The sequence below is a fragment of the Otolemur garnettii genome, unplaced genomic scaffold (assembly GCF_000181295.1).
Source record: "Otolemur garnettii isolate 467f Iridium unplaced genomic scaffold, OtoGar3 scaffold00003, whole genome shotgun sequence".
Lineage (NCBI taxonomy): Eukaryota > Metazoa > Chordata > Mammalia > Primates > Galagidae > Otolemur > Otolemur garnettii.
In genome coordinates, this window is record NW_003852398.1 from 25,963,158 (window position 1) to 25,972,549 (window position 9,392).

At 41.9% G+C, this 9,392-nt stretch overlaps 1 protein-coding gene across 1 annotated transcript in view; it reads left to right on the plus strand.

Annotated features, from left to right (window-relative positions):
* The first annotated feature begins 7,461 nt into the window (after positions 1-7,461).
* Positions 7,462-9,392, plus strand: part of CSF1R (colony stimulating factor 1 receptor) — a 30,898-nt gene continuing 28,967 nt past the window's right edge. Inside the window, exon 1 of the mRNA XM_003782045.3 lies at positions 7,462-7,722. Within this exon, the coding sequence (XP_003782093.1) occupies positions 7,674-7,722 (49 nt within the window). The 5' untranslated portion in view covers positions 7,462-7,673. The remainder of the gene's footprint in view (positions 7,723-9,392) is intronic.

The window sequence follows — 9,392 nt, forward strand, 5'->3', positions numbered from 1 at the left end:
GGTCTGGGCTGGGGATTCGAACCCGCCACCTTAGGTGTATGTGGCTGGCGCCTTAGCCGCTTGAGCCACAGGTGCTGAGCCACAATGTGATGTTTTAATACACATATACATTGTGTTATGGTCACATCAAGGTAATTAGCATATCCATCACCTTAAACATTTATCATTCTTTTGATTTATCAATTTATCATTCCTCGTGTATCAATTCCTATTAATAAATTAATAAGTTATTAATTATAGTCAGCATACTGTGCAAGAGAATACCAAACTTATCCTCCTATCTAATTATACCACTGTGCCCTGTCCCGCTTCCTCTTGATTACTGTTTATATGGAATATCTTTCTCCATCATTTTACTTTTACCTTATCTATGTCTTTATACATATTTAAAATGAGTGTCTTGTAGACAGATAACAGTTGGGTTCTGACTTTTCTTAATCCAGTTGACTAATCTTTGTTTTTTAATTGTAGAATACGGTAGAACCATCCATAGTCGACCACCTCCCTATATTAACCACCTCCTTAAATTGACCTAATTTTCATAGAATGGACAAGCACCACACATATTCAATAGAAGTTCCTTATATTGACCACCTCCATATTTTAGCCAGTTAGTTACAGTTCCTTGAGGGTCAACTTGCAGAGGTTCTACTATATTTAGACTGCTCACATTTAAGTTAATAATTGATATCATTGGATTAAAATTTACCATCTTATTAGATATTTTCTATTTATTTCATCTGGTCTTCTTTCTTCTTTACTCTTTGTCTCTCTTTGGATTAGTTATGTTTTATGACTCCAGTTGATTTCCACTATGGCTTATAACTTATACCTCTTTTTAAAAAATTAATTTATTTATTTATTTTTGAGACAGAGCCTCATTATACCACCCTTGGTAGAGTGCTGTGGCACCACAACTCACAGCAATCTCAAACTCTTGGGCTTAAGCAATTCTCTTGCCTCAGCCTCCCAAGTAGCTAAGACTACAGGTGCCTGCCACAACGCCCAGCTATTTTTTCGTTGCAGTTGTCGTTGTTGATTTTAGCTGGCCTAGGCTGGGTTTGCACCTGCCAGCTTCCATGTATGTGGCTGGTGCCCTACTCTGAGGCACAGGTGCTGCAGGTGCCACCCACTTATACTTCTTTAAAAAATATTTTAGCAGGCTCGGCGCCTGTGGCTCAAGCGGCTAAGGCGCCAGCCACATACACCTAAGGTGGCGGGTTCGAATCCCCAGACCGGGCCCGCCAAACAACAATGATGGCTGCAACCAAAAAATGGCCAGGCGTTGTGGCGGGCGCCTGTAGTCCCAGCTACTTGGGAGGCTGAGGCAGGAGACTCGCTTGAGCCCAGTGGTTGGAGGTTGCTGTGAGTGTGTGATGCCATGGCACTCTACCCAGGGGGACAGCTTGAGGCTCCGTCTCAAAAAAAAAATAAAATAAATAAATAAAATTAAAAAAAATCTGTTAAAAAAATATTTTAGTAGTTATCCTAGTTCTTACAATATATATTTTAAATTAATCAAAGTGTCCCTTAAAATGATATAACATTGCTTTGAACATAGTAATAAGGACCTCACAATAGTGTACTGCACATCCTTTCCTCCCTTCTATTGAAGTATAGTAGTTCCCCCACTACCTTTTTCCTAAAGAACTTCCCTGAATTTTTTTTGTACTACGGGTCTGATGGCAATGAATTCTTTGTTTTCGTTTGCCTGAGAAAGTCATAATTTATCCCTCCTTTTCTTTTCTTTTTTTTTTTTTTGAGGTAAAATTCATATCACAAAATTAAACATTAACCATTTTAAATGGTACAATTCAGTGGCATTTGGTATTTTCATGACGTAGTACAACCATCACCTCTATCTAGTTCCAAGACTTCATTATGCCAAAAGCAAACCCTTCACCCACTCAGCAGTGACTCTCCATTTCTTCTGCCCACAGTCCCTGGCAACCACTAGTCTGCTGTCTGTCTCTCTGGGGCTTCCTAGTCTGGATTTTTCATATAAAGGAATCATATAATATATGACATTTCGTGTCTGGCTTCTTTCACTTAACATAATGATTCAAGATTCATCCACATAGGCCGAGTGCTGTGGCTCACGCCTATAATCCTAGCACTCTGGGAGGCTGGGGTGGGTGGATTGCCTGATCTCACGGGTTCAAGACCAGCCTGAGCAAGAGCAAGACACCATCTCTAAAAATAGCCAGACGTTGTGGTGGGTACTTGTAGTCCCAGCTACTCGGGAGGCTGAGACAAGAGAATTGCTTGAACCCAAGAGTTTGAGGTTGCTGTGAGCTATAAATGCCACGGCACTCTACCAAAGGCAACAAAGTGAGACTCTGCCTCCAAAAAAAGATTCATCCACATTGTCGCAGGTTTCAGTGGGTACTTCATTCCTTTTTATGGTTGAATAATATTCCATAATGTGGATATGCTACATTCTGTTTATCCACTTACCAACTCTCTCTACCTTTTGGCTATTGTGAATAGTGCTGCATTGAATGTCTATGTGCAAGTATTTGTTTGAGTCTCTATTTTCTGTTCTTTTTGTTATATCCAGGAATGAAATTTCTGAGTCATATGATATTCTAATGTTTAACTTTTTGAAGAACTGTCAAACTGATTATCATAGGAACTGTATCATTGTACATTTCTACTACCAGTGTACATAGGTTCCAATTTTTTTTACATCTGACCAACATTTGTTTGGTTGGTTTTCTGTTTTTGTTATAAACACAGGGTCTTGCTCTGTTGCCCAGGCTAGAGTGCAATGGTACACTATCATAGCTCATTGTAACCTTGAACTCTGGGGCTCAAGCAATCTTCTTGCCTCAGCCTCCCAAGTAGCTGGGACTATAGGTGTTCATCACCACCAGACCTGGCTTTTTTTTTTTTTTAGAGATGAGTTTCTCTATGTTAAGGTGGGCTTGAACTCCTGGACTCAAGTGAGCTTCCTGCCTTGGTCTCCCAGAATGCTAGGATTACAGCATGAGCCACTGTACTGGTCACCAACACTTGTTATTTTCTGATTTTTAAAATTATGGGCAACCTAGTAGATGTGAAATAGTGTCTCATTAGGGCTTCATTTTTCACTTCCCTGATGACTAATGATGTTGAATATTTTCATGTGCTTCTTGGCCATTTGTATATCTTCTCTGGAAAAATATCTATTCCAATTTTTTTTTTGCTCATTTAAAAATTAAGTTGTCTTGGGCAGTGCCTGTGGCTCAAGGAGTAGGGCACCAGCCCTATATACCAGTGGTGGTGGGTTTAAATCTGACCCCGGCCAAAAGCAAACAAACAAAAAATTATAAAAAGTTGTCTTTTGTTGTTGAGTTGTATATTGATTTTGGATACATAGCCCTTTGCAGATATATGATTTGCGAATGTTTTCTTCCATTCTCTGTGGTGTCTTTTCGTTTTGTGACAGAATCCTTTGATATACAAAAATGTTTAATTTGATGAAGTTTGATTTAGCTAGTTTTCTTTGGTTACTTATGCTTTTAGTGACATAACCAAGAAACCATTTCTAAGTCCAAAGTCATGAATCTTATTTCTATGTTTTCTTCTAAGAGTTTAATCGTTTTAGCTTTTGTATTTAGCTCTTTGATTCATTTTGAGTTAATGTCTGGATATGGTGTAAAATAAGGGTCCAGCTTCATTTTTTTTGCATGTGGATATCCAGTTCTCTTAACATTATTTGTTGAAAAAATCCAATCATTCCCCATTGAATTGTCTTAACATCCTAGTTGGACGTCAATTGCCCAGAGATGTGAGAGTTTATTTCTGTACTCTTAATTTTATTCCACTGAGCCATATACCTATCCTTATGCCAATATCACACTGTTTTGATTTCTGTAGGTTTGTAGTAAGCTTTGAAATTGAGAAGTGTGACCCCTCCAACTCTGTTCTTCTTTCTCAAGATTGTTTTGGCTATTCAGTGTCCCTTAAAATTCTATCTGAATTGCAAAATCAGCTTTTCCATTTCAGAAAGAAAAAAAAAAGCTGTTGAGATTGTGATAGGAATCACATTGAATGTATAGATTACTTTGGGGGGTATTACTATCTTAGCAATATTGAATCTTCTAATCCATGAAAACAAGATGTCTTTTCACTTCCTAAGGCCTTCTTAATTTCTTTTAGTGTATTTTGTGGTTTTCAATATTCACAAATGTACACAATGTCTTTTTTTTTTTGGAGACAGAGTCTCCCTTTGTCTTGGTAGAGTGCTGTGCTGTCATAGCTCACAGCAACCTCAAACTCTTGGGCTCAAGCGATTCTCTTGCCTCAGCCTCCCAAGTAGCTGAGACGACAGGTGCCTGCCACAACCCCCAGCTATGTTTTGTTTTTTTTTAAAGAGACTGGGCCTCACTCTTGCTCGGGCTCGAACCTGTAAGCTCAAGCAATCCACCCACCTTGGCCTCCCAGAGTGCTAGGGTTACAGGCCTGAGCCACCATGCACAGCCACAATGTCTTGTATATGGCATACCTCCTGAGTGTGGGACGCAACTGTAACAGGGACTTTACCTAACAAATGCAAACATTATAACCTAACTATTTCTACCCTCATGTGAATTGCTGAAATTTAAAAAATGTATAAGTTGTGTGCCCCTTGGTTACATTTATTCCCAAGTATTTTATTATTTTTTGATGCTATTCCATCAAAATAAAATTGTGTTCTTAATTTCCTTATTGGATCATCGAGTTTTGCGTATTGATCTTGAATGCTGCAGGTTTACTAAATTCATTTATTAGCTCTAGTAGTTATTTTTTGTGGCTCTTTTAGGAATTTTCTTTATAGGATCATGTCTTTTGTAAATAGAGGTAGTTCTACTTCTTCCTTTTTAATTTGGATGCCTTTGATTTCTTTTTCTTGCTGATTTCTCTGACTAGGACTTTCAGGACTGCATTGAAAAGAAATGATAAGAGCAAGCATCATTGTCTTATTCCTGACCTAAAGGGGGACGCTTTCAGTCTTTTACCATTGAGCTAGTTGTGTTTTTTCATATGTGCCCTTAATCATGTTGAGGGTGTTCCCTTTTGTTCTTAGTTTGTTAGGTGATTTTTTTTTTTTTAAATCATGAAAACATGCTGGATTTTGTCAAAGACTTTTTCTTCCTTAATTGAGATGGTCATGTGAGATATTTTTCACTCTATTAATATGACGCATTACATTGATTTTCATGTGCTGAACCACCTTTGCATTTTTGAGATAAATCCTACTTGGTCATCGTGTATGATCCTTTAATATCCTGTTGGATTTTGGTTTTGCATCTTTATTCATGCATCTATACGGGGCCTTAGTTTTCCTTTCTTGCAATGTCTTTATCTAGCTTTGGCATCAGGAAAATGCTGGTCTCATAGAATGAGTTGGGAAATGTTACTTCATCTTCTATTCTTTAGAAGAGTTGTAGACAGATTAGTGTCTACAACTAATTCTAAAATAATTCTACTAAATGTTTAGTAGAATTCACCAGTGAAGATATCTGGTCTTCAGTCTTTTCTTTCTTGGCAAATTTCTTTCTTTTTTTTTTTTTTTGGCCAGGGCCAGGTTTGAAGCTGCCACCTCCAGTATACGGGGCCAGTACCGTACTCCTTTGAGCCACAGGCGCCACCCTCTTTCTTAGAAAATTTTTGATTACTGATTAAATCTCTTTACATGTTGTGCATCAATTTGGTGTTTCTATTTCTTCTTTAGTCTGTTTTGCTTAATATTTGTAATATTAAAGGCTCAACACACTTTCCTGAAAAAGAAAGTATACACCCACACACATCCGCACCCACACATCTGTGAGTACATGGGAAGAACGACTATTTTCCTGAATCAATGTTATACTGGGATTTTTCAGTTTTGAGAAGTCACTTTACCACCATGTTATTTAGAGATAAGAAAGAAAATACTAAGACAATCAGCTAAAAGAGGTAAAAGCAATTGTATCCAGGAAAGCAGAAAAAAAGAACACATTTTATTTATTTATTTATTTATTTATTTTTGGAGTTTTTGGCTGGGGCGGGGTTTGGGCCCACCATTTCTGGTATATGGGGCCAGCGTCCTACTCCTTGAGCCACAGGCACCACCCAAGAACACTATTTTTTTGAAGGATTATAGCAGAACAGTTAGACTCTTTGTAAAAATGAGTAAGTAAGTAACTAATCCATGAAAGACAGTTCTGTAACCAGACTGCCTGGATCCAAACCCTGCCTCCACCATTTCGTAGCTGTGTGACCAAGTTCAAGGTGTTTGAATTCGCTAAACTTCAGTTTTCTCATCTGCAAAATGAGAATGATGACAGTATCTACCACATAAAGCTTCGCAGGAGACGGTGAATGTAAAGGACTTGGCTAGTGAGTGTCCTCTAAAGGAAAGCTTCTTGCCATTATTTTTAGGCTCTCCCAGACTGGCCTGTATGTAGGAAAAAACCAAACTCAGGTTCTTCTATACTCTTACAACATAAAAATACTCCTGAACCTGGATGTGTAGTTTCCTCCACACACCAAGCAAACAAGCAATACTCCAGATTCTGTAGCAAACACCCGCTGCAGAATTGGGTAGCCTCCAATTCAATTTTAACACTATCTACCTGGAGACAGCATCAGATCCCACCAGTTAAGAACGCAGTCCCCACAGTACTGCCCCCACTCCTGATATCAATCTCAAGCTCCAGGTTGTTTTACCTGTGCTTCTGATAGACCAGGTAGAAATCAGGGTTCCCACTGCCCCCTTCCTTGGTTTCTATCAAGTTGCTAGACCACCTTGCAGAACTCAGGGAAACACTTCACTTACTTTTTACCAGTTTATTACAAAGGATTTTACAAAAAGATGCAGAGGAAGAGATGAATAGGGCAAGGCCTGTGGGAAGGGCCTTCCATGCTCTCCCTGGGTGTGCCACCCTCTAAGAAGCACCACATGTTCAGCTATCCAGAAGCTCCTCAGTCTTGTCTTTTTGGAGTTTTTATGGAGGCTTTATTACACAGCCATGATTGATTAAATCATTGGCCATTGGTGATAAGCTTAATCCTCAGCCTTTTCCCCCTTCCCGGAGGTTGGGGGGATAGAGCTAGAAGCCCCAACCCTCTGCCCTTGCCCTGGTCTTTCTGGTGACCAACTCCCAGTCTTAAGCTACCTAGGGGATGCCAGCTTATTAGCATAGAAAAAGACATTTATTACTTTAGAGATTCCAAGGATTTTAAGAGTCGTAGGCCAGGAAAGAAGGACACGTGTTTCACAACTATCACACAACCTAACTTCTCTCTGGGCTCAGCCCGAACTGCCTGGTCTCTCTGAAGACCCCCATTTTTGTGCTACTGCCTGCCTGCCTGCTCTTAGGTATGTCTCTTCTCCAAAGGCCCCTTGGAAATGGACTTTGAAAGGGCCCCAAACCCAGCCAGCTCCCTCTAGGTTCAGGCTGGCCCTGCTCCTCCCTCTGGGGGGGTCAAGGCTTTGTTTTCTTCTAAAGACCCAAGATTTCCAAACTCTGTGGTTTGCCTAGCTAAAAAGGGGAAGAAGAGGATCAGCCCAAGGAGGAGGAAGAGGAAAAACAAGACAAACAGCTAGTGCGACAGAGAGGAACATATGTCCAGTGTCCCGATCCGCACGGAGCTAAGTAGCTGGGAACTAGGTGCCCTGGCCAACCTCTGGCCCTGCACCAGCCTGCTGCTTGCCCACTGAGGACATGGATCTAGGAGTCCTGCTGCTTCTTCTGGTGGCCACAGCTTGGCATGGTAAGAGCAGAATGGTGTTGGGGGGCTTTGGGAGAGTGTGACAGAGAGGGCCCTTGTAAAAGTTTGTGTGAGCTCCTGCTCCCCATGGAGGGTTCCCATTTTGGGCTTCTATCTCCCCAGCACTGGACTGCAGGTTTGGAGAGGCAGTAGAGGGAAAAAAGAGCATGGGTGAGGTGGAACTAGCTTGGCCAAGGTGGTGATCTGTCCCAGACTTACCGTGTGTCCTGAACAAGTCTCTGATACTCTCAGGGGTTCGGTGTCCACCACCCCCCAACAGTAGGTGTGATGGACTAGACTACAGCAATGCTTTCAAAACGTTCCTACACGTGCAAACCACCCAGAGGCCTTGTTATAGTACAGACCCTGATTTACAGAACTCGATGTGACAGCCTGTGACTCCATGATTCTAGGTAGGACCTGACTCAGAAAGGCCTGAAAAGGCAGGGCAACCGGAGGTTGGCATCTCTAGTCCTGAGCTCAAAAGAGGGGAATTTGGGAGAAAAAAGGTATAAGGCCAGAAGGGGGCCTAAGGAAAGACCAGGCCCTCCCTGAAACAGGCTTTCAGGTCTCAGGAGTACCCCCCGCCCCCCGCCCCAGGAAGCAGCAGGTGCTGCAGAATTTCCATTGAGGATGCCTGACTAGAGGCAAAGGGCTGGTGTGCTTGGCTTGCTGGCTTGACACACACATTATGTTTGGTTGCCTGCTTATTCGGAGGGACATTATGGGCAGATGGGAATTGGTGGGCAGGAAGGGCGGCCTCACTCTGGCCTCCCCACAGGAGGACTCTGGGGAGTTGGCACATCTGATCTCTGATGAGGAGGTGGCTCGCTGAAAGTCTTTTTCTGACCCAGCCAATTCCCCTGGGCTTGAGTGTTTTTTTATTGAGATGCAACTTATATAGAGTAGAAAGCAGAGTTTTTGTCTTTTTTTTTTTTTTTGAGACAGTCTCACTCTGTCACCCTGAGTAGAGTGCTATGGCATCATCATAGCTCACAAAAACCTCAAAATCTTGGGCTCAAGTGATCCGCCTGCCTTAGCCTTCTGAGTTGCTAGGACCATAGGTGCCCACCACAACACCAAGCTAGTTTTTCTATTTTAGTAGAGACAGGGTCTGGCTTTTGCTTAGGCTGGTCTTGAACTCCTGAGCTCAAGCAATCTACCTGCCTTGGCCTCCCAGAGTGCTAGGATTACAGACGTGAGCCACTGCACCCTGCCAAGCAGAGTTTTTTTTTGTTTTTTTTTTGAGACAGAGTCTCACTTTGTCACCCTCAGTAGAGTACTGTGGCATCATAGCTCACAGCAACCTCTAACTTTTGGGCTCAAGAAGTTCTCTTGCCTCAGCCTCCCAGGTAGCTGGAACTATAGGTGCCCACCACAATGCCTGGCTATTTTTAGAGGTGGGGTCTGGCTCTGGCTCAGGCTGATCTCAGACTGATGAGTTCAGGCAATCCACCCACCTCAGCCTCCTGAAGTGCTAGGATTATATGCATGAGCCACCGTGCCTGGCCCCAAGCACAGAGTCTTAAGTATACAGTTCAGTGCACACACTTGTGTACACACCATCCCAGTTAAGACAGAGACTATTTCCCTCACCCTAGAAAGTTCCATGGGTTTGATTTCACTACCTTGCCCTGTCCTCAAGAACCCAAAACCTTCTTGTGGGCTGTGCG